The sequence below is a fragment of the Elgaria multicarinata genome, chromosome 8 (assembly GCF_023053635.1).
Source record: "Elgaria multicarinata webbii isolate HBS135686 ecotype San Diego chromosome 8, rElgMul1.1.pri, whole genome shotgun sequence".
In the NCBI taxonomy this organism is placed as follows: Eukaryota; Metazoa; Chordata; class Lepidosauria; order Squamata; family Anguidae; genus Elgaria; species Elgaria multicarinata.
The window spans coordinates 3,291,045-3,316,218 of NC_086178.1; the positions used below are offsets into that span (position 1 = coordinate 3,291,045).

At 46.7% G+C, this 25,174-nt stretch overlaps 1 protein-coding gene across 3 annotated transcripts in view; it reads right to left on the bottom strand.

Annotated features, from left to right (window-relative positions):
* LPP (LIM domain containing preferred translocation partner in lipoma) overlaps positions 1-25,174 on the bottom strand; it is a 378,416-nt gene that overhangs the window by 88,642 nt on the left and 264,600 nt on the right. For all 3 annotated transcript variants that reach the window (XM_063131781.1, XM_063131780.1, XM_063131782.1), the window contains one exon: positions 24,187-24,855. In XM_063131781.1, coding sequence (XP_062987851.1) covers positions 24,187-24,855 — 669 coding nt within the window. The remainder of the gene's footprint in view (positions 1-24,186; positions 24,856-25,174) is intronic.

Here is a 25,174-nt window from a genome sequence, read left to right on the forward strand (position 1 = left end):
CCTCAACTCAGTGCCCTCCAGATGTATCAGACCGCAGCATCCATCATCCCCAGCCAGAGCAGCCATTGGTCATGTAGGCTGGGAGTAATAGATGTTGTAATCCAAGATGTCTGGAAGGCATCAGGTTGGGGAAGGCTGGTTGGAACACTTAAAGTACTTTGGGCAGCAGCAGAATTAGACAGACCAGATGTGACGCGGCAACAGGTTTTTGTCTGATGCTGTTAAACGCACGGGGCCTGTTCCTTTAGCAAAGCCGGGCGGCGAGGAATTAAAATAAATACGTGTGTTAATTTGAAAAGCCCCGTGGTGAGCCACGACCACAAGATCTGCTGTCTCTCCTGGGCCTGTCGGAGTCTTTCAGGGAACCGCTCCATCTTCTCGGAGGCTGCGTGCCTCATTAATAAACATTCTCCTGGCAGCAAAAGGGCGCCGTCTAAATTTAATGAACTCCCAAATGGACTTGGAGACAAAATCCATTGATAAGGTGTCACCAGCCCTGATGCAAGACAAGCTGATTCCGAGGCCCAGAGGCCAGCCCAAGGTACACACGGAGGCAGCTGGGGAGGCTGGGTTTGGAGCTGTTTAAGACACACACACACACACACACACACACACACACACTTTATAAGCAAAGAATGATTACAAATTTCCCAAGCGACTAAACTGCAGGCTTTTTCTGTATTTCCTGTAATTGCTGCCTTTGCCTCGTGGGTGTGGGCATATAGGGAAAACATTTTTTTTTAAAAAAAGGATAGAAGATGCAGAATTGAGTTCAAAATGTTAGGTCAGTGATTTTATTTATTTATTCATTTATTTAAGAAGAAAGCCCTGGGTGAGTTTTATTTTTCCTCTTTTAAACAGGAGCACACATCTGCGAAAAGGGGGTTTGTCTTACATTTAGTTGTTGCGGTTTTTATTATTTATTTATTTATTTATTTATTATTTATTAATTAATTACATTTCCATACCGCCCAATAGCCGGAGCTCTCTGGGCGGTTCACAAAAATTAAAAACATTCAAAGTATAAAGCAACAGTATAAAACCATAATATAAAATACAAGATAAAAGCTCAACCAGATCAAAACAGCAGCAATGCAAAATTGCAAATTTAAAACACCAAGTTTTTTTGTTATTATTACTATTACTATTCAGCTGCTATTTTTTATTATTATTGTTATTATTATTCAGCTATATCCCTGAGGCTTAGGGTGGATCATAAGGTTTTACACCACACTTGTACACAGACACAACCTAAATAAAGCAAATTATGCTGCTGAAATAATAATGATGATAATAATAATAATAATAATAATAATAACAACAACAACAACAACAACAACACCACAATACAAATGCAAAAGCTGCCGATTAGTTTCTGGGCGAAGTACAAAGTGTTGGTTATCACCTTTAAAGCCCTACATGGTTTGGGTCCAGGCTACCTGCGGGATCACCTTCTCCCGTACAATCCGCCCCGCACACTCAGGTCCTCTGGGAAGAATCTACTTCAGTCAGTCAAAGACTAGGCTGACAACTGCTACCCAGAGGACCTTCTCTTCTGCTGCTCCCAGACTGTGGAATGGCCTGCCGGAGGAGACCCGTCAACTTGACGGATCTTTTAGAATTTAAAAAAGCAATAAAGACTGATCTATTCCAGCAGGCCTACCCAGTGGAATTTTAGGATGCCTTCAGGATGTTTTAATTATGTATGCTATGTTTTTAATCCGTTTTTAATGTGTATTTTATTTTTATACTGTTTGTTTTACACTTTGAATGGTTTTAATTTTTGTGAACCGCCCAGGGAGCTTCGACTCTTGGGCGGTATAAAAATGCAATTAATAATAATAATAATAATAATAATAATAATAATAATAGGAGAACAAGAACAGCAAGATCTCCATGGCTAAATAGGATACCGATTTAAGGAATGGGATCATTGTTTGCTGATAAACGACATGTGGACACCACACGACATGCATCAGATCCTTATTCTATCTGAAGGTTGGATTACTTAAGAAGATGCCTGCTGATTAATCCATTTTCCCCGAACTTGTTAGAGATCATGCATGCCTGTAAGGCAAGAATGGGCAAATGTGGACCCTGTCTCCCAAAAATTAGCCTTTTTGACCCTCTTAGGGCTTCATAGCTGCTTGGAAACAAGCTAGCACCTTTGGCCCTTTTGAGCGAAAGACTTCTGCCAATCTATGAAACCCAGACAGAACGGAGTTAACAAAATCTCTACATGCAACCAGTTGGGTAGAATCATAGAATCATAGAATAGCAGAGTTGGAAGGGGCCTACAAGGCCATCGAGTCCAACCCCCTGCTCAATGCAGGAATCTACCCTAAAGCATCCCTGGCAGAGGGTTGTCCAGCTGCCTCTTGAAGGCCTCTAGGGTGGGAGAGCCCTCAACCTCCCTAGGTAACTGGTTCCATGGTCGTACTGCTCTAACAGTCAGAAAGTACACGGAATGCATGAAGGACACGGGCGTGGGACCAAGCCCCAACCTACCTCCCCCACCCCATGTACAGTAAAACCTATTGGTTACGTGAGTAAGCCTTCTCTACTGATTCTGTGCAGATATCTTGAGAGGTGTCTCAATAACAAGAATGAGGAATCCTGGATGAGCAAGAGAGAGAAACACACACACACACGCACACACACACGACACTATTGCGGTCACTTCCAGATAAACCAAAGAAATTCCCATTCTCTGCTAGCGGATTTCAAGCCTGCTTCTCTAAAGGAAGCTTTCCACATCCGTGTGACTGCTCAGCCAAATTAGTCATGACGCAGGAGCCATTGAAATATCTCTCGATATGTGTGGTTTAGTGGCTAAAGTGTTGGACTGGGAGTCGGGAGATCTGGGTTCTAGTCCCCACTTGGCCATGGAAACCCACTGGGTGACTTTGCAGTCACAGACTCTCAGCCCAACCTACCTCACAGGGTTGTTGTTGTGAGGATAAAATGGAGAAGAGGATTATGTTTGCCGCCTTGGGTTCCTTGGAGGAAAAAAAGCGCGATATATATGCAATAATAAATAATGTATTAGCTTCAAAAAAAAGTCAGTGTGCATGTATGTAGGTGTGTGAGTGGGCACGCACATGTCCCAAACTCATCTGGAGCAGTCACATGACAGGAAGGAGGGACGTGCCATTTTCACAATCACATGCCCCACCCACCCAAATATTTTCTCACCTGAAGGGGAAAAGATACCAGCATCATCTCTCTCTCCCCTGCTCAGGTTGGTAGATAACCTAAATGTGGAAAGCATTCCTTTTCAGACGAATGGTCCCTGGGGAAGGGTTAGTCACCCCCTCCATCCATAAGAACACCAGAAGTGCCATGATGGATGAGACCAAGAGTCCATCCAGTCCAGCACTCTGTTCACACAGGGGCCAACCAGCCATCGGCCGGGGATGAACAAGCAGGACATGAGTGCAACAGCACCCTCCCACCCATGTTCCCCAGCAACTGGGGCACACAGACTTACTGCCTCAGATATTGGAGATAGCACACAACCATCAGTGCTAGTAGCCATTGATAGCCTTCGCCTCCAGGAAGTTACCCAATCCACTTTTGAAGCCATCTAGATTGGTGGCCATCCCTACATCTTGTGGTAGTGAGTTCCGCAATTTAACTATGTGCTGTGTGAAGACATCCTTCCTTTTATTTGTCCTGGATCTCCCACCAATCAGTTTCATGGGATGATCTCATTGGGTTCTAGTACTTTGAGAGAGGGAGAAAAATGTCTCCCTCTCCCCATTCTCCATACCGTGCATAATTTTGTATACCTCTGTCATGTCTCCCCTCAGCCTCCTTTTTTCCAAGCTAAACAATCCTGGTTGATGTCACCTTCCCTCATAGCGGAGATGCTCCAAGCCCTTGAGCATTTCAGTTGCCCTTTTCTGCACTTTTTCTCTGGTCAAATTCAGACTTACCAGAAATACACTGAAGTGAAAAGTGGGGGGCGGGGGGGGGGGGAACCAGGAGACTCTACACACGTTTTCTGCCTTATGTCTGACTGAGCCCCAAAGAACCCCTGCACATCTATCAATGTCCGTGCTGGTTGGGAATGATGGGCGTTGCAGTCCAAAACATCCAGGGAGCATCAGGCTGGCAGAATCTGCCTTAAAGTGTCATATAATGAAACAAGATCACTTTGCTTCATTAACTGTAATTCCTGATTAGCACGAATTAAAAGGTGGATGGAAAGGGGAAAGGGTGAAGTTTTTTTAAAACACACACACACACAAACCTTAAAATGAACTCCGACTGAGTGTTTGTTTCAGAAAGGGTGACAACTTTGCTATAGCTGTGGGGTTCTTTTCCTAGAATCATAGAATAGCAGAGCCGGAAGGGGCCTACAAGGCCATTGAGTCCAACCCCCTGCTCTATGCAGGAATCCACCCTAAAGCATCCCTGACAGAGGGTTGTCCAGCTGCCTCTTGAAGGCCTCTAGTGTGGGAGAAGGGCCCACAACCTCCCTAGGTCACTGGTTCCATTGTCGTACTGCTCTAACAGTCAGGAAGTTTTTCCTGATGTCCAGCTGGAATCTGGCTTCCTCTCACTTGAGCCCGTTATTCCGTGTCCTGCACTCCGGGAGGATCGAGAAGAGATCCTGGCCCTCCTCTGTGTGACAACCTTTCAAGTATTTGTCACACAGAGGAGGGCCAGGATCTCTTCTCGATCCTCCCAGAGTGCAGGACACGGAATAACGGGCTCAAGTTAAAGCTGTTATTGAATGCGGTGGTTAAAACTTATGACCCAGAATCGGCGGGCAGTTTTTTAAAATTTGTGGTTGGACCTGTCTGCTATGGATTATTCACAGACCCAAGAAGAAACAATAAAACAGATTAGAAAAGCTGTTAGGATTTTGTGTAGGCTGCACTTACTGCTGAAAATGGTCCTATTTTCTTTAATGCTATGATCGCAGCATCCATCAATACACCAGACTTAACTCCCTTTTTTTGGATTTCACCATGATTTCTCATACTGACGAAACTGGAATGTATTGCCCCCCCCCCCCCCCGGCCCTCTCTCTGTCGCTCTCTCTCTCACACACACACACACTCACACACACACTAAACACAATTTATGGAAGCATTAGTAAAAACATTCTTAATTTGGAGAAGGAAAAAATACATAGACAGAGAAAAACAAGTGAAAATACTTACAAATGAAAAGGAGACCCTTTCTATTTGCTGATTCTGTTAATTTCTGTTTTTTAAAACAGAATTGCATGAGTTTTCGCCTTACAATTTCTCCGTGGCACAGCATTTTAACTGATGGCAATAGAGCTGTGATGCTCTTTTGAAGTGTATCTTTTTGTAATCTACACATTTTATATTGCATGTATTGAGTGTGTGCGTGTGTGCACGCGCACGTGTGTGCATGTGAGTAAAACACTTTTTGGAGTGTTGAAAGCATTTCACATACTTTATCTCATAATCCTTACAACAACCCTGTAAAGTAGATCAGTATTACTATTCCCATATTCCAGAAGGTGGCAGGGGGTGGATGAGGGCCATAGGCTTGCCTCATCCCACTTATTGAGTCTACACCAGAGGAGAGATTTCAGCTAGGGACTTGGCTACCAGGAGCAGGGCCTTCTCTGCTGTGGCACCCGGCTGTGGAATGAGCTCCCTAAGGAGGTTCGCTTGGCACCTCCATTATATGCCTTTAGATGCCAGGTGAAGACCTTTTTATTCTCCCAGCATTTTAACAGTCTATAAATAAATTTTAACTTGGTGTTTTAAATTTGTAATTTTGCATTGCTGCTGTTTTTATCTGGTTGAGCTTTTATATTGTATTTTATATTATGGTTTTATACTGTTGTTTAATTTAAACTTTGAATGTTTTTAATTTTTGTGAACCGCCCAGAGAGCTCCAGCTATTGGGTGGTATAGAAATGTAATAAATAAAGTAAATAAATAAATAAAAATGCAACCCAAAATGATGCTCAAGGGTCTCTGACTCAATTCACAGCGATTTAAGGGTCATAGAACAACAGGAGACTGTCCAATAATAAGTGAAACTACTCTATGTGAGTGAGCCCATATAGAAAAAGCAGAGAGCACAACACAAGAAGAAACACGACAGTCATAGAATCATAGAATAGTAGAGTTGGAAGGGGCCTACAAGGCCATCAAGTCCAACCCCTGCTCAATGCAGGAATCCACCCTAAAGCATCCCTAACAGATGGTTGTCCAGCTGCCTCTTGAAGGCCTCCAGTGTGGGAGAGCCCACCACCTCCCTAGGAAACTGGTTCCATTGTCGTACTGCTCTAACAGTCAGGAATAATGACCATTACAGGGAAAGAAATGGGCAGAAGTTAAGAGAAGTTAAGAGTCCGCCATTGCATGCTTGGAAACATATTGTTTTTGCTGTTGTTGCTGTTTTTATTGGTGGTTTTTACTGCTGTTCTATTGTTTTTATTGCATTTAATATTGTGCTGGTTTTACGTGCGTTATTGCTGTACGCCGCCCTGGGGGAGCTTTTGCCCTGAAAGGTGGCCAAGAAATATTTTAAATAAATCTACAAAAGTTGTGTGTCCTGTTGCTAGTAAAGGGATAAAGTGCCTCACGGATCTGAAGGGATTTCTGCTCAATGAGATCCCAGTTGTCCAGAACAGCTTTTTTTGTCAGGGAGAACGTGGGAAGCCTGACCGTAGGGGAGTTCCTGTAGACATTGCTCGAGGTCAATTTCTCCCAACCTGGAGCCCTCTAGATGTGCTGGACTACAACACCCATCACTCCAGATGATTGATGTTGCAGTCCAGTATGTCTGAAGGCCCCTGGGTGGAGGAAGGCTGCTTTAGGAGGTGTACAAAATGATGCACAGTATGGAGAATGTAGACAGGGAGACATTTTTCTCCTTCTCCCATAATACTAGATCCAACCGAGTCATCCCATGAAGCTGATGGGTGGGAGGTTCAGGACAGATAAAAGGAAGGACTTCTTCACACAGCGCATGGTTAAATTATGGAACTCACTACCACAGGATGTAGTGACGGCCACCAATTTGGATGGCTTTAAAGGGGGGTTGGATAAATTCCTGGAGGCGAAGGCTATCCATGGCTACTAGCCCTGATGGTTGTGTGCTATCTCCAGTATCAGAGGCAGTAAGTCTGTGTGCACCAGATGCTGGGGAACATGGGTAGGAGGGTGCTGTTGCACCATGTCCTGCCTTGTTCATCCCTGGTTGATGGCTGGTCGGCCACTGTGCGAACCGAGTGCTGGACTAGATGGACCCTTGGTCTGATCCAGCCTCAGGGCACTTCTGGTGTTCTTAATTGGTTTCACAGTGCCATCAAACTTGTACAAACAGTGGCCACATCTGAGGATGTGTGGGAAAGGACTGTGGCTCAGGGGCAGAGGACCTGGTTTGTGTGCAGAAGGGTCCCAGGTTCATCTCCTGACAGAACAAGAAAAAACTCCCACCTGAAAACTGGACAGCTGACGGTCAGTGTCAACAGTACTGAGCAAGACGGACCAAGGCTCTGATTCAACAGAAGGCTGCTTCTTCCTATGTCTCCTATCAGGATAATGTTGTCAAACCTGCCGGCTGTTTGGGACATTTATCAGCAAGAGCTGTTAGGATGTCTTTACACCAGAATGCAGAAATCAGGGCTATTCGCGGTGTTCCTAAGCGCCAGCACCATCCACGTTGCTGTGGAAGGCGGCCCAGAGAGGCGAGCTTTCGAAAAGTCTCCCCCGAACGTGAATTTTCTCGAGCTGTTTCTTTGAGGCTGCTTATTCCCAACGGCTATTTGCGTGCGTGCGCGTGTGCGACAGAGACAGGACGGAGGAGAACTTGTTGACAGCTAAAAGGTAAAAGCAAATATTGTATTTTTAGAGCACTGTGCCGACTTTTTACAAGCGTCTCGGCTTGTAAGTGCCCATTTATCTAACACTAAACCGAGCCAGAGCATGAAAAATAAAGAAAGGTGTTTTTTGTTTTTGTTTTTTAAACCCAATAAAAAACCCCCAAAACATGATGGCAATTGACATTTCCAGGTCATAATGAGTCACTGTCCCAAGTCTAAAAGGGGAAATAAATAATTGTACATGTCTTGTCATCACTCCTAGAGGCACAGTGGGAGTGGTGGAACCCACCCTAGAAAGTAAATCCCCAAACCTTCAGGTTCCCAGTTTGATCCATTTTCTTCCCCGTTTAAATGGCGCCATTAACATTTTAAGATACCACTGGGAGGTGTGGAAGGGTGGTAGTGGTTTGATGAGGCGTTAAAAAAGACAAAGCCACCAATTTGGACGGCTTTAAAAGGGGACTGGATAAATTCCTGGAGGAGAAGGCTTTCAATGGCTACTAGCCCTGATGGCTATGTGCCACCTCCAGTATCCCAGGCAGTAAGCCTGTGTGCCCCAGTTGCTGGGGAAGCATAGAATAGCAGAGTTGGAAGGGACCTACAAGGCCATCGAGTCCAACCCCCTGCTCAAGGCAGGAATCCACCCTACAGCATCCCTGACAGATGGTTGTCCAGCTGCTTCTTGAAGGCCTCTAGTGTGGGAGAGCCCACAACCTCCCTAGGTAACTGGTTCCATTGTCGTACTGCTCTAACAGTCAGGAAGTTTTTCCTGATGTCCAGCTGGAATCTGGCTTCCTTTAACTTGAGCCCGTTATTCCGTGTCCTGCACTCTGGGAGGATGGAGAAGAGATCCTGGCCCTCCTCTGTGTGACAACCTTTTAAGTATTTGAAGAGTGCTATCATGTCTCCCCTCAATCTTCTCTTCTCCAGGCTAAACATGCCCAGTTCTTTCAGTCGCTCTTCATAGGGCTTTGTTTCCAGACCCCTGATCATCCTGGCTGCCCTCCTCTGAACATGGGTGGGAACATGGGTGGGAGGGTGCTATTGCACCATGTTCTGCTTTGTTGGTCCCTGGTCAACCGCTGGCCAGCCACTGTGTGAACAGAGTGCTGGACTAGATGGACCCTTGGTCCGACCCAGCATCAGGGCTCTTCTTGTGTTCTTACAAGTTGAATGGCAGGAGCAGGGACTCAGTTTCTCCCTGCCCTCAACACCACTGTGCCAGCTCTAGCTTCAGCGGAATGAATCCATGAAAGCTGTTCTATGGAGCCCAGTCTCCGTCCTGATCCAGGCTCTGCTGCAGGTAATTAGGCCAGCCTCTGGGGCTTCCCTAATTGCAAGGAGTTCCCTGCTTCTGAGACATCCCTTACTCCTGAGGAGTCTGGTTCCTTTGGGCCTTGAAGTCTGTTGCCGGTTGTCTGCTTGCACCTGCAGCCCTCGAGGTTCTCTGGGGCTGGCAGGTGGCTCCATCTCGCCTTCTGACTCCACAGGTGAGGCATCTGCCACAGGTGAGTCATGTCTTACTTCTGCGGTTCCTCCCAGGTCCTCCTCTGCAGATGAACTTGGCCTGGCCTCTCCCGGGACACTGGGAAAGGAGTGTACGTGTGTGTCTCCAGACTCTGAATCACCAGGGCCCTTGTTCGTGGCGGCGTCATCCTGGGCCGGGCCGAGACTGGGCATGACACCTTCCCTCTGCCGGCAACTGACCCGTTGCCCTAAAGTAATCCAGCATTTCCCTAGCCAATGCAATTTGGGATGACGATGCCTACCTCGCAGGGTGTTTTTAAGGCAACACCCCCAACCTGGTTCCCTCCAGATGCGTTGAACTACAAATGCCATCATCCCCAGACAGTAGGTATACTGAGAGAAGGTATGCAAAGTCACACACGCACCTCCAAACAAATATACATTTTAGAACAGATTTGTGCCTCCTTCCAAATTGAGTTTCTTTGGCTGTCCTCAGCAGTGATCTGCCCAAACAAGATTAAAGTGGGGCTAGCTTTCCAGTCCTGTTCAGAAGCGAGAAAGAAAATGGCGGACCATTTGGCAAGAAATTTCAGCGCACCACACCTAGACAGTCCACACTCCCTGAGCACCTTCACAGCAACCGGGAGCAATCCTTCCAGGCAGAAAAGCAGCTTGCGTTAGAAAATGTTTCTCAGGATTAGCAGGGTCTACAGAGGGAGGACACCCACACAAGAGAATTGACGTTGCTATGTAGAACGCCCATTTCATGCCTCTGTATCCCTCCATGATCACTGAAGGGGGGGAGAAGTATATAGAATCATAGAATCATAGAACAGTCGAGTCGGAAGGGGCCTACAAGGCCATCGAGTCCAACCCCCTGCTCAATGCAGGAATCCACACTAAAGCATCCCTGACAGATGGTTGTCCAGCTGCCTCTTGAAGGCCGCTAGGTGGTCAGATTGTTGTGTGTGTGTTTTTAAAGTAAGCCATTTCAGCATGTCTCTGGATTTAAATATCCTAAGGGCACAATCCTAAGCATGTTCAGACAGGGAAAAAAAAAGTCATACAACACCCAGCATTCCCAGCTGGCAGGGGGATGCTGAGAGTTGTAGTACTTTTTTTCTGTCTCAATATGCATAAGATTACACCCTAAGGCAATATATACCTGCTAAGTATTGCTTTTATTCAGTACAATAACATTCTCAGTGGGTATTTTTTTAAAAAAATTTAAGCTTCTAGTCCTGTGTGCATGTGGTAGGAGCTGAGCAGAGTTGGAAGACACGTAGGCAATGCAATCTTAGAAGCCAACCTTTACAAGTGGCTGCATCATCTCAGCCAACGGACAGTTCATCCCAGGATCTTTAGTTAACACAGCTGGGTGAGTTCTCTTCTCTCTAGACTTCCTTAAACAAGGCCCAGATCGGAATATAGTTTCCTAACTTAAAATCAGCTCTGGACAAATTCCTCTGGATAGACCCAGAGGATGCTTTAGGGTGGATTCCTGCATTGAGCAGGGGGTTGGACTTGATGACCTTTTAGGCCCCTTCCAACTCTGCTATTCTATGATTCTATGACCCCAAACACTTTCTTTTTCATCCCCTAGACGTTGACATAGCAGAGGGGCCACCTTACTGAAAATCCAGTTCAAGCAGAAATCAAATCACATGTGTGATTTAAAACAATATACATATTATGTATAGACACACACACACACACGCACACACACACTCATGAAGTTGCACAGGCATCAAAGATAAGGTGAAAGAAGAAAGACGACAAGCAGGTCTTCTCCGCGTGACCTGCTTTTGAATAAACAACGTTATATTCCGCAGTCAATTATCTCCAAAGTACAAAGTGTTCTGTTACCAAAAAAAGACCATTCGCAGCGGCTGGTCAAAAAGGGACGGGCCCGTGAACCGAAGTGAGCGCTTAATCTTTTTGTGTTCCTGTATAATTTTATACAAATGGGGATGGTTTTGTGGGCCACAGACAAGATATTGCTGCGTTCCGTTTTTCTATTATTTCATAAAACGTCTAATTGCAGGCTTCGGCGAGAGGTGCCGGCATTGCTAGGGAGATTCGGCGGGCCAGGCTTTGCACAGGCCGGTAATAAGGCTTCCGACAGAAAAGTGGAAAAACAAATTATTGCTTGAATGTCACAAACAGAAGAGGCCTAATGGGACCCATAGGATAAACAGTTCCCTTTATTATGGCTTCATTATGCAGGAGTCCCCAGTTTTATATTAAAATGGCTCCCCCCCTCCCCCCCATTTTGCTTTTGTGTTGTTGGCTCTTAAAAAATCAAAATCTGCTGGGACAAATGTTATTTGAATGGCAGCAGGAGGCAAAGCAGGACTGCCCCCATTTGTCTGCTGAAAGCACCTGTCAATGTTTGATGGAAGGTGCCAGCTGACAGGTCCTTCTCCTGACCTGCAATTTACCATACAGCTCAGGACCAGGATCATAGAATAGCAGAGTTGGAAGGGGCCTATAAGGCTGTCAAGTCCAACCCCCTGCTCAGTGCAGGAATCCACCTTAAAGTATCCCTGACAGATGGTTGTCCAGCTGCCTCTTGAAGGCCTCCAGTGTGGGAGAGCCCACAACCTCCCTAGGTAACTGATTCCATTGTCGCACTGCTCTAACAGTCAGGAAGTTTTTCCTGATGTCCAGCCGGAATCTGGCTTCCTTTAACTTGAGCCCATGATTCCGTGTCCTGTATTCTGGGATGACCTTCCCTACCCTGGGACCCTCCCGATGCATCGGACTACAGTGTACATCATCTTCTGTCAGCATGGCTATTGCCTATGCTTGCTGGGAATGAGGGGAGCCTTATTCTGGACCCATTGGGAAGGTCCCAAGTTGGGGGAGGCTGTGATAGACGTGGTCCTTCAACAGAAGTTCAGATCAAAGAGGACAAAGAATAAGGCAGACATGATCACAAAATGTATCATTCAACATTCTTTTTTGGAAACACTTCCCCCGTTCTCAATAAATTTATATTCAAACATCTGATCTTTTATCGCCATTGAATAATAAGCTAATTCTATCATTGTTGTGACATCCCAGATCCTAAAGCACTAAGCAGAAAGGAGAGTGGTGACTCCCTTTTTACAAAATTGAGATTTTTGTCTGCCACTAGAAACATAGGCTGTTTCTACACTTGCCTTTTCCACAGGGATTATCCTGGGATCGTTCCTGTGCATGCAAATTATGCACTGGAGATCCCGGGACCGTTTTCAAAGGCAGCCTCACGTATAACGCATTGCAGTAAACTAGATGGACCTTCAACTTGATCTGGCAAGGCAGTGAAGATGTTGCAATTGTTATGCCCATTTTTTAATTTGTTCAAATGGATTTTAAACCAGAATTTGTAACTAGGTTTGCGATCCCTTGGGGGGGGGGGGACAATGGTAAAGAAACCAAGAAACACTTGACGATCTCTTGAATATTGTTCACGTATTTGCATAGCATTGTTAGCTATACATTCACATCTTTTAAATAAAGACAGACAAGTAAAATGGAATAGAATCAATTGCTATCTTCTGCAAACACATTCTTATGCATTTATTTCTAAAACATATTAGTCGCCTTATAGCTGATCGCTCCCAGGGCAACGTACACTAAAAACAGAGTCCCCAAACCACATAAAAACAGAATCAGTGTTATGAAACAATTGAAGTATATATATATATATATATATATATATATATATATATATATATATAACAATAGCTTATTAAAATGTATTTCCAGAATTAGCGTTACTCTCTTTGTTACAGAGCTACTCAACGCAAGCTTTAAATACTTGACAGTTAATGAACTGGTGAAGTGAATGTTTCGTTGGCCAGTTAAATCATAGAATCATAGTAGAGTTGGAAGGGGTCTCTAGGCTGATATACCAACTGCGCCCTTATCTGGACGGAGATAGCCTAGCTACAGTTATCCACGCTCTGATAACCTCTCACTTGGATTACTGCAATGCGTTATATGTGGGGCTGCCTTTGAAAATGGTCCGGAAACTTCAACTGGTACAAAACAGGGCAGCCCGGTTACTAACAGGGACTGGCCGATGAGACCACATCACGCCAGTCCTTTTCCAGCTTCACTGGCTGCCAGTCCAGGTCCGGGCCCGATTCAAAGTGCTGGTATTAACATTTAAAGCCCTAAATGGCTTGGGGCCAGGCTGTCTGAAGGAACGCCTCCTCCCATATGTGCCTACCTAAGGTCATCCACAGGGGCCTTTCTCCATGAGCCCCTGCCAAAGGAAGTGAGGCAGGTGGCTACTAGGAGGAGGGCCTTCTCCACTGTAACACCCTGGCTGTGGAATGAGCTCCCTAAGGAGGTCCGCCTGGCACCTACATTATATGCCTTTAGACGCCAGGTGAAGACCTTTTAATTCTCCCAGCATGTTAACAGTTTATAAATAAATTTTAACTTGGTGTTTTAAAATTGTAATTTTGCATTGCTGCTGTTTTTATTTGGTTGCGCTTTTATATTGTATTTTATATTATGGTTTTATACTGTTGTTTTATACTTTGAATGGTTTTAATTTTTGTGAACCGCCCAGAGAGCCCTGGCTATTGGGCGGTATAGAAATGCAATAAATAAATAAATAAATAAATAAGGCCATTGAGTCCAACCCCCTGCTCAATGCAGGAATCCACCTTAAAGCATCCCTGGCAGAGGGTTAGATTACAGATGTTTTAGATTACAACTTCCATAACCCCTGGCCATAGATTACAATTTCCATAACCAACTTCCATAACACCCCTGTTGGCTGGCCCTGGTAGATAGGGTGACCATATGAAAAAGAGGACAGGGCTCCTGTATCTTTAATAGTAATGTAGAAAAGGAAATTTCAGCAGGTGTCAATTGAAGAGGGTGAAATCCCCTCTTCATCACAACAGTTAAAGCTGCAGAAGCCCTGCCCTCTTTTGTATCTGGCCACTCTACTATAGCTAGTGTAGCTTTAACTGTTGTGATGAAGAGGGAATTTCACCCTCTTCAATTGACACCTGCTGAAATTCCCTTTTCCACTTTACTGTTAAAGATACAGGAACCCTGTCCTCCTTTTCATATGGTCACCCTAGGTAGAAGCTGTAGTAGAAAACACCTGGAGGCTAGATTAGAATCATAGAATAGCAGAGTTGGAAGGGGCCTACAAGGCCACCGAGTCCAACCCCCTGCTCAATGCAGGAATCTACCTTAAAGCATCCCTGACAGATGGTTGTCCAGCTGCCTCTGGAATGCCTCAAATGTGGGAGAGCTCACCACTTCCCTACATCATTGGTTCCAATGCTCTGAAGGCAGAGAGGGAGGACAAGTAGGACGTGGATTTGGATTTGCAAATTACAATCCTGTCCATGTGGAGAGCACCAGGAGACTCTCTCCACTAACCTTGAATCTCACTACCGTGTTGCCTGCCAACCAAGAACATCAGAAGAGCCCTGATGCTGGATCAGACCAAGGGTCCATCTAGTCCAACACTCTGTTCAACCAGCTGTCGATGGGAGACCCACAAGCAGGACATGGTGCAACTGCTGTATACAGGCTTATGGCCTCTGATAACTCTGCAACATGACTGGGCACAAACCGCCCTCTTCTTATTATTATTATTATTATTTATTTATTTATATAGCACCATCAATGTGCGACACTCACAAATCAATGGATCTCTAATAGTGTGATCCTATCCATGTCTACTCAGAAGTAATTCCTACTGAACTCACTGTTACACCTGGGTAAGCGTGTATAGGACTGCAGCCTAAAAGAAGGGCCCTGTGTGTAGACCCCATGGGGTTCATGTGAGCCAACTACTGCCTTCTAAGCAATCCTCACAGGGATTTATGGCACCACTCCTAGATCTGTGTGAGCTCGCCGTCATCTATGTGCGGCCCACTGACTGCCTCCACCAGACCACTGCCTGTAGAGATGGCCATGAAAGAATGAAGACTATTTTGGGGGGGAAAGATGGGATACAAACTCATCAGTTACATTTACAAACTCATCAATAACCTTCAAAATAGATTACTGCAATGCGCTCTACATGGGGCTGCCTTTGAAGACGGTTCCGAAGCTGCAGCTTGTGCAAAATGCAGCAGCCGGATGGATAACAGGAACCAGAGGGTTCGATCATATAAGATCAATTCTGGCCTGCTTGCATTGGCTGTCTGTATGATTCCGAGCCTAATTCACGGTGCTGGTTTTAACCTAAAAAGCCTTACACGGCTTGGGACCACAATACCTGACGGAACGCCTCTCCCAACATGAACCTAACCGTACACTACACTCAACATCTAAGGTCCTCCTCCGGGTGTCTCCCCCAAAGGAATCTCTGAGGATGGCAACAAGGGAGAGGGCCTTTTCGGTGGTGGCCCCTCAATTATGGAATGATCTCCCCGATGAAGCTCACCTGGCGCCAACATTGTTATCTTTTCGGCGCCAGGTCAAGACTTTTCTCTTCACCCAGGCATTTAATAGCATTTAATAGAATAGCAGAGTTGGAAGGGGCCTACAAGGCCATCGAGTCCAACCCCTGCTCAAGGCAGGAATCCACCTTAAAGCATCCCTGACAGGTGGTTGTCCAGCTGCCTCCTGAAGGCTTCTAGTGTGGGAGAAACCACAACCTCCCTACGTAACTGATTCCATTGTCGTACTGCTCTAACAGTCAGGAAGTTTTTCCTGATGTCCAGCTGGAATCTGGCTTCCTTTAACTTGAGCCCATTATTCCGTGTCCTGCACTCTGGGAGGATCGAGAAGAGATCCTGGCCCTCCTCTGTGTGACAACCTTTTAAGTATTTGAAGAGTGCTATCACAGCACTCTTCAAATATACTGAGTTTTTTAATTGACCCTAGAATATTTGTTTTAAACAAATTTTGTCTGTTTTTGTTTGTATTTGATGCTTTTGATGGTTTTAAATTTTGTATATTTGTTTTTAATGTTCACTGTTTTTAACTTTTATAAACCGCCCAGAGAGCTTCGGCTATGGGTGGTATGAAAAGGAGGAAAGGAACCTCTCGTGCAAGCACTGAGTCAGTACTGACTCTTGGAGGGACGCCAGCTTTCGCTGACGTTTTCTTGGCAGGCCTTATAGCGGGGTGGTTTGCTATTGCCTTCCCCGGCCGTTATTACCTTTCCCTCAGCTAGCTGGGTACTCATTTTACCGACCTCGGGAGGATGGAAGGCTGAGTCAACCCGAGCCGACTGCCTGAAACCAGCTTCTGCTGGGATCGAACTCAGGCCCTGGGGAGAGTTTCAGTTGCAGAAACTGCTGCTTTACCGCTCTGCGGTAAATAATAATAATAATAATAATAATAATAATAATAATAATAATAATAATAATAATAATAAAAGAATAGATCCACGAAAGGCCTCACCCTGTCTCTCAGTCAGCAGTGCAATGACCCCTGGTTCCAGGCATGTTTGTCATGTTGAGTTTTCATTCCTTGAAGGTTTTTTAGGAAATCTGTGGGTTATTTTAGCTGAAGATGGTTTCAGATGGGGAGGGGGTCAGTTGGGAACCAACCAACCTTTCTCTCCAGATTGGGATGGAGAGATAAGTCAATTTGGTCTCACGTGTGTTCATTCCAAAATCCATTCCATCCAATTCTGCATTAATATGTGATTTTTTCAACCCACTAAATTTGTGTTTTAATACATATTTTCATGTTTTGCCACAAAACACACATTTCTAAGGATGCAATCCTATGCCTGTTTAGACAGAAAAAAAGTTCTACAACTCTAAGCATTCCCCAGCTAGTAACTGAGCACCGTAGGACTTTTTTGTCTGTCTAAACAGGGACAGGATTGCATCCTAACTGTATTTCTTTGCCCTCACTTGGCTTTTTGAAGGTCACCACCCAGGCAAATCCAATTGATCACACACCACAGTGATGTCATTCCCATTAACTATGCAAACACTCATTTCAGTGATGTCATTTATGGGAATAAATCCAGGGAGGAGGAGGAGGAGGAGGAGGAGGACGACGACGACGAAGCAGTTGGCAGAGGGAGGGAGGACAAATATTCGCGCAGACCTCAGCATTTTTGTAGGAAAAATCCTCACCCCACCAGAGTTGCTGGTTTCAATGGGTAAATGTCAAATGCGGAGCCAGAGAATATTGCTGGTGGATTTCCCAGCCCAATTTAAAGTGTTGGTTTTAGCCTCTAGAGCCCTAAACTTTTGGCGGACCGAGGGCCTTGCTAGACCTAGTGGAAAATCCAGGGGAGAGGAGGGGAGACCTCGCGTTATGAATAATGCGAGATCTCGCCCTTATTCACACGCGAGCCGTGACGAGCTCTGGAGGAGAGCTGTCGCGGCCGCCATTTTTTTCTTTTAAAGCGGCAGCAGCAGCACAGAAGCCAGGAAAGGTAAGTGTTTTTTTTTCAAAAAAATTCTCCTTCCCCCCCATCCGTGATCTCCCCCCCTGGCCCCGTTCTCCTTCCCCACCATCCGCCATGTCCGATGCCCCCTCCACTGCCCCCCGGCTGCAATCTCCCCACCCTGGCTCTGCTCTTCTCCCCCATCTCTCCCGCCGGGTCTGCTCTTTCTCCCCCGGCCCCCATCTCCCCCCCCGGGCCCGATGGGCACAGCGCGTCTTCTCCCAGCTACTCGCGAGTAAGCCACATAGCCAGGAAAAGCTGCAGAACCGGCTAGACGTTCCGCAGCCCCAGGTTCAGCCCGGGGCTGCGGAAATACCGGGCCACAACTGGTGCCAGTTATCCCGGGCCGAGGGAGGGTTTAGCCCGGGCTGACCCCGGGATCCCCTGTGCATCATCTGGACGCGCAGGGGTGAGCCCAAGTACCAGCCTGGGCTAAACCCTCGTCTGGCAATGGCCTAAGTTAGTTGCGGGACCACCTTCACTCACATCAACTTTGAGGTCATCTACAAGACTGATCTTGCTAACAACTAGATTGGCAGGTATTGGGGGTGGGTGGGTTCAATAATGCCCCCTGGCATTACCAGCTGGGGGTGCACCAGGCCCCCATCCTTAAAATCCTTTAGAAGCATGTGAAAGATGCATTTAATCCCAACAGCTTTTATTGAGCCATTGAATGGAATTTGTTTTAGTTTTTAATTGATCTTGCTGGTGTTTTCGGGGACTGGTTTTAACTGTTGGAGCTTATTTGTTAATTTCGCTTTGGGTTTTATGCTATCGATGCTTTATTATTATTTTAAGATGCCTTGGGAGGGTTTTTTTTCATCCTTAACAACAGCAGATAGGAATTTAAAATAAACTACAGTATATATTCTTTGCAGCATAATCGTAACACCAGCAGCAGCAGCAGCAGCTGCCCCTCTGATAAAAACCTTCCATTTTCCTGCCTTATCTCACCCTTCTTATGCAAATAGGTTCCTGATTTATCTATCTGCAAGGTCCCTGTAACCCTCCTCCACCTTCACTATGGGACTAGATAAGGATGGGTATTGAGTGCCCTTACTCCACCACCCCACACACTTTTCTTCCATTGGAGGGAGAACAAACCGTATTGGGAACAAAGCAGAAAATGTGTTCTGAAGTCAGAAGCTCGTAAAATTAAATTCCCCAGACAAAACACACACACACACACACTGCAGCCTCTGAACGTATATTATGATTACTCGCTGCGGACGCAGACGGCTACGGGGCAAAATAAAAAGCGCGGTGAGGGTGGGGAACGGATAAAAGAAAACATGATTTCAAGCCAATTTCCTTGTGGGCGTAATTCAGGGATATGTATTTCTCATTCGGGGCAAGGAAGAAGGAACTCCTTGTGCCGTTTCCATGGGAGAGTTCGCCTAGTGTAAGAGTGGACTTTTTTTTTTTTTTTGCCTGGATGAAGGACAATGTTCCATTTAACGTACTGAAGAACAGTGGAGGCTTCTACAGGTAAATCTCTCTCCAGGTTGCTAAATTAAGCAGGAGTCTAAGCAAGATTAATACCGCCATGGAGCGGTTTCTTAGCTACTGAATACAGGTGCTACCTTCTGCAGGTCTTTCTTTATCATTATCTCAAAGAAGAAGAAGTCGATGACGACGACGACGACGAAGAGGAGGAGGAGGAGGAGGAGGACAATCAAGCCAATTTGAATTTGAAATGGACGCTTCTTTCTCTCTTTCACATACACACATGCATGCACACACAGGTTCTCAAAATCTACATGGATGGTTTAAAGACAGTAACAGAAAGCAAGCAAGCAAAAGAGAGGAAGAGATTTGCTTGCCAGGTTTTGAATTCAACATTGGTGGCCCAATGGGCAGGGCCAAAGGATGGAGCCACATCAATCATGATAGGCCAGGGGTGGCCAAAGGGCTTCCATTTTGTCTGTCTACAGATGTTCTGGTTAAGAGGGGACTAGTGATGGGGCTGGCTTGTGAAGATCAGGACTCCCCTCCCCTCCACTGAAATGGAGAGGATCATAGAATCATAGAATAGCAGAGTTGGAAGGGGCCTACAAGGCCATCGAGTCCAACCCCCTGCTCAATGCAGGAATCCACCCTAAAGCATCCCTGACAGATGGTTGTCCAGCTGCCTCTTGAAGGCCTCTAGTGTGGGAGAGCCCACAACCTCCCTAGGTAGCTGATTCCATTGTCACACTGCTCTAACAGTCAGGAAGTTTTTCCTGATGTCCAGCTGGAATCTGGCTTCCTTTAACTTGAGCCTGTTATTCCTGGAGCCTTCACCTCCAGGAATTTATCCAACCCCTTTTTAAAGCCATACAAATTGGTGGCCATCACTACATCTTGTGGCAGTGAGTTCCATAATTTAACTATGGGCTGTGATAAGAAGTCCTTCCTCTTATTTGTCCTGGATCTCCCACCCATCAGCTTCATGGGATGACTCCCTGGTCTTTTGTCTGCTTAAGACAGGGATGAGCAACTTGGCCTCCAGAACAGCTATGGAGCACCAAAAGGGTCAACAATAGCCTCTCTGAAAGCTACTTTTGTCCATTTTAGTGATCTGTAGTATCTATAGAGCAGTACAAGATAACTGCCTAAAGTACGTAGCTGCTCCAAATTGAGACTCAGGGCATCATCAGACGAGTATTTTATCGCACGCTTGTTACTGCCCACTCACGGGTTTTTGTGCATCATTCTGACACCGCCATCCGCCTCCCATGCACATCTTCTGCCCTTTCTGGTCTTCTTTTCGCAACGAAACAGACCCCAGTAAATCCGACTTCTTTGTTTAAAAGCAAAATTTGCCGCCATTTCCTGCTGTGTGCAGGAAAAGCAGCACAATAAAAGAAACCCACTGAATGGGCCATGTGGTCTTTGTTTACTTCCTCTTTCTTTTCCCGTGTAAAGACATCATCACTATTGTGGGACAATAGCGGGAGGCCATAGCGATGGTAGGGAAATGTGATCTCCCAACTACCACCACCAACCCCAGTCTGGTGATGTTCGCAAACAAAGCTGGCAACAGAATCCCTGGACAACGACAGTGGCAAAGCCTCAAAATTTTGTATCTCTGTCTATATTTGAAGTGGAAATGCCCCGAAGAAAATTATGCTAACAATTAATCTTCGGAAAGGTCTTCCATTGTTTTAGGCTCAGTCTGGCCAACCAGGAGTCCTGAGCTCACTTAAAGGATGCATCTATGGAGGCATTGTCCCAAGATTATGTTAAGACGGAATAAGAAAAGTACATCCAGGTATTACACCTAAAGCCTCTCACAAAGTTATGCGCAGCACACCATTAACCCACCACGATTTTCTCATTTTCAACCAGCAGCACAAAGGATTTTAGGTTGCTTTTTCATTTTTGTGTTTTGCCGTTCTCCGAGAGGGGGTGACCTCGCCTGCTCCTTGAATGCATTTGTTTAATTAGCTTAATTATCTGCTTTAACCAAAGACCACCACATAGGTCTACCCGTCAAAGAAGCTTAACTACTCCTTGAGACGAAACCCAAGAAGAAAAAGTTGCAGAGTATAAAGCCAAGTTTGAGTGGATGCAGCCTCATCAGGAGATCTCCGGCAAAACTTTGGGCACGATCCGTTCCTTCCTACACATGCAGCTCAATGCACACAAACCAGGGGCCCAATCCTCAGAGGAGTCCTTTATTTTCCCCTCCTCAGCTGGGCAAGCATCACGTGCCACGCACGCTGCACTGCTTTACCCAGAATGGGAGTCCCACAGTCAGTAGAAGCAGGCTAAGTTGATCTCAGAGCTCAAGTAGTTGGAACAGAAAGAGCAGCGTTGTACTGAGTCACCGCGAGAGGCATACAAGGGCACTGCCATCCATGGCACAACCAGGCATTTTAGAGGGTTTTTGCAGGTGAAGGGGGCGTTAAAGGACGCCACTGGGCCGCCTAAGATGCGTGCACCTGGTCTGTGCGGAGGAAGTTCCCCCTTGCAAAAGTTGTTGCTGTTATTTATAGAGCTGGTGGAGATGAGACACACTTCAAGGGTCATTAACAGGCCTCGGGGGAAACGGAAAGGCAGGTCCGCACATCCAAATGGTCCAGAGGTCAAACCAGGATGGCCGGAAGTGTTTTTGACATGCTAAGATGAACATGGAAATTTCCGACTGTGGATCATCTGGAATAATGTTTGCAAAGATAAAAACAAAATCCTCGCCCCCCCCCTCCCTCGTCACCCTACAACGAGGGTATCCACGGAGCAGGCCAGACTCGCTCAAAAACAACTCCTCTTGCAAACCTTCCTCTTTGCACCCTTCTCCTGGCTGAGCCATGCTGTCTGGGGGATGATGGGAGCTGTAGTCCAACACATCCGGAGGTCGCCGAGTAGGGCAAGGTAAATTATGTGGCAGCCAGATGTGTTATGTGGCAGCCAGGTTCCGTAAGAGTTCCCCATGGTAAGCTCACAAAATGTCAACGGGAAACGTATGTCCCTAGAGACCCAGTACAAACGTGCGCTGGGAACTGTTGCTTCCTGACACATGGCTACCACGTGACCCTAGGGGGGTCGAGGAACACCCATCTCTCTACTACCCCCATGGTGCCATGTAAGGGATGATTAGGGAGGAGCATCTGCCTTCAACCGGGATTCTAGGAGAAGGAACCCAACTGCTGTGGAAATGTGGCTAGGTTAGAGCAGTACGACAATGGAACCAGTGACCTAGGGAGGTTGTGGGCTCTCCCACACTAGAGGCCTTCAAGAGGCAGCTGGACAACCACCTGTCAGGGCTGCTTTAGGGTGGGTTCATGCATTGAGCAGGGGGTTGGACTGGATGGCCTTGTAGGCCCCTTCCAACTCTGCTATTCTATGATTCTATGATTATACTTCAGCCTTCTCTGGCTCTATTCATGGCGGCCCACTGAAAGAGGCCCACTCTTGCCACCATTTCTTCTGAACGCAGAACTGACTTAAGGAATATGCTGTAAGGCCGAGGTGGGCAATTTGTGGCCCTCCGTCTATTTAGGCCTACAGCTCCTCTAGCCAGCATAGCCAATAGGGAGGGACGTCACGGGCCAAATCCTTTGGCAATCACAAGTTGAAAACATAGTTAATACATAGCTTTAAGCTATGAAATCAAGCATGCCTCAAGGGAGCCCCAGGCAGGCCCCGGAGGGACCACTCTTGACACCAGCCGGACCTGGGAGCTGTCTGCCATTTTAATTTCCCACAATGCAACGGAGGGCACTGTGGATATTTAAAATGGCAAAGTGGCTTGCAGCTGCCCTGGCCCAGGTCCCACTGCTGCTTCTGCTCACTGCTGCCACCACCACCAGCTGCTAAGTTTTCAGAGGTCCCTCTGACATCGGAGGAGGACCCCCAGAGGAAACTTTGCTGGGAGTCGCTCAGATTGGGTACGGCAGTGAGCGGGTGCGTGAGAGATAGAGAAGCCAGTGACGCAGCCATGCAATTTGAGGCCCTGGATTTAGGGTGGAATCCCGGGCAATTTTTAGCCAGAAAACGTCCTACAACTTCTAGCATTCCCCAGCCAGGATGGCCCTTTAATGGTCTTATGTAAACAGCCGTATATTAACATTTCTCGTACCCCTGCCACTGAGATTCCATGGCTTACAATACTTTCTACATTCTTAATATGCTAGCGAGAAAGAAAGAAAATGCACTTTGTGAACCCTGATAACCGCGTGCCAGGTTTAAGGCTACTGGGCCAGGTTTAAGGTCCTTGTAGCTGGGGGTGGCGACGGCCGACAGAAAGCTCTGGCGTGGGCTGGTCCATGAAGTCACGAAGAGTCGGAAGCGACTGAATGAATAAACAACATAGTAGCGTACAAAGCCCTAAACAACTTGGGACCAGGATACCTGAGAGAGCGCCTTCTCCCCTACCAACCTGCCCGGTCACTGACGTCATCCAAGGGCATGCTCCTGGTGGTTCCACATAGACCCATCCTCCGATTAGAGCCCACCAGGGGAAGAGCCTTCACGGTGGTGGCTCCCCTCCTATGGAATTCCCTGCCTCCGGAGGTCAGGCAGGCGCCAACTTTGTATTCCTTTCGGCGCCTCCTAAAAACTTCATTATTCCAGGAAGCCTTTCCTTAATGACCAGCCACGGTTCACCGTACTTCTTGCTTCTTTTAAAATCTACTTTAAGGTGTTTTACCCTGTTTATATATTTATTTTATCTTGTACAAAGATTTTCAATGCGGAGCAGTATGTAAATATTGTAAATAAATAAATAAATAAATAAAAGAAGGAAATACTCGGAGCACGTACACGTTAGCATTCTAAACGAACATAAATCATAGGCACCTTTTTGACTACAGAAGTAACACGGAGTTTGCTTCCGCTGCCCTGATGATGGAGACGTTTACCTGGGAATAAGCTCCATTTGCGGGGGAGGGGGGTAGAAAAGGGGAACAGAGGAGGGAAACACCTGGATTCCCATGAATTGGAGGGGAAGAAAGTTTTTGACACAAATCAAATCCCAAATCCCACCCATTTCTTGTGACCAAGGTAAGATTTTGGTTGTGCCTCTTACCTTTGGTTGCAGCGAAGGCGGCTGAGGCACTAGGGCTGGGTCCGTGATGTAGGTCTTCTTGGTGCTGGAGGAGGGGTACTGCCCCATGGGATTCTGGCCTGCCGAGCCAGGGCTAGGGTAGACCGGTTCTGGCTTCCAGGCAGTTTGTGGCATGTAGGCCGCCTCAGTGCCGTTCCGTCCCCCGTAACCCGGGCCTCCTGGATAGGCAGACTCTTGGAAGCGAGCTTGTGGGGGTGCGTAACCATAACTCAGCTCCGGGTAATGCGCGGGTTGAGGCGTGTAGCCGTAATCAGGAGCCCGGGGCTGAGGTGGAGCATAGGGTGCCGGCCCCATAGAAGAAGCAGGTTGAGGTGTTTGGTTGGGAGCCACGCTGCTATACTGGGGGGCTGGTGGTTGGAAGTGGGGGGCAGGCTGAGCCGACTTCACCTGCACGTTGAAGGTCGGGCGGGCAGGGGTGGAGGCTGTGGTGTAGGAAGCTGGAATCGGCTGAGGTTTCAGGGTGCCGACCGGCGTCACCGGCATTGGAGATGGCTGAGAACCGGGCTTGGAGGCGGATTTCTTGGTGGCGGTCAGCGGAGGCTGGTTTGGAATGACCATGCGCTTGTGTCCAGTGACTGGTGTGGACACCGCAGGAGTTGCAATCGGAGATCCACCCGGAATCCCAGAGGCCTGTGGGTGGAAAAAACAAGAAGAGACAAAAACCCTTAACGCTAACATTAAGACCGTGACTTGGGGTTACAATCAACATTAGGTTCGAAAAGGCATCTCCTGGTAACGCCGGTGGCTCAAAGACAACCCAACCGCCCAACCGACACTGATGGTTCTAGGAGCAGACAAGATGGCAACAAGAATAATGGCTGGCTCTGGATTCCAGAGGGACCAGGATGAACCTTTCTCAGCGTCCTCCTTTTCCTAGCACAGTAGTTTCTGGACCTTCTACCCGCAGGGAAATGCTCTCAACCTTGATGTCTTCGTGAAGGAACTTCTC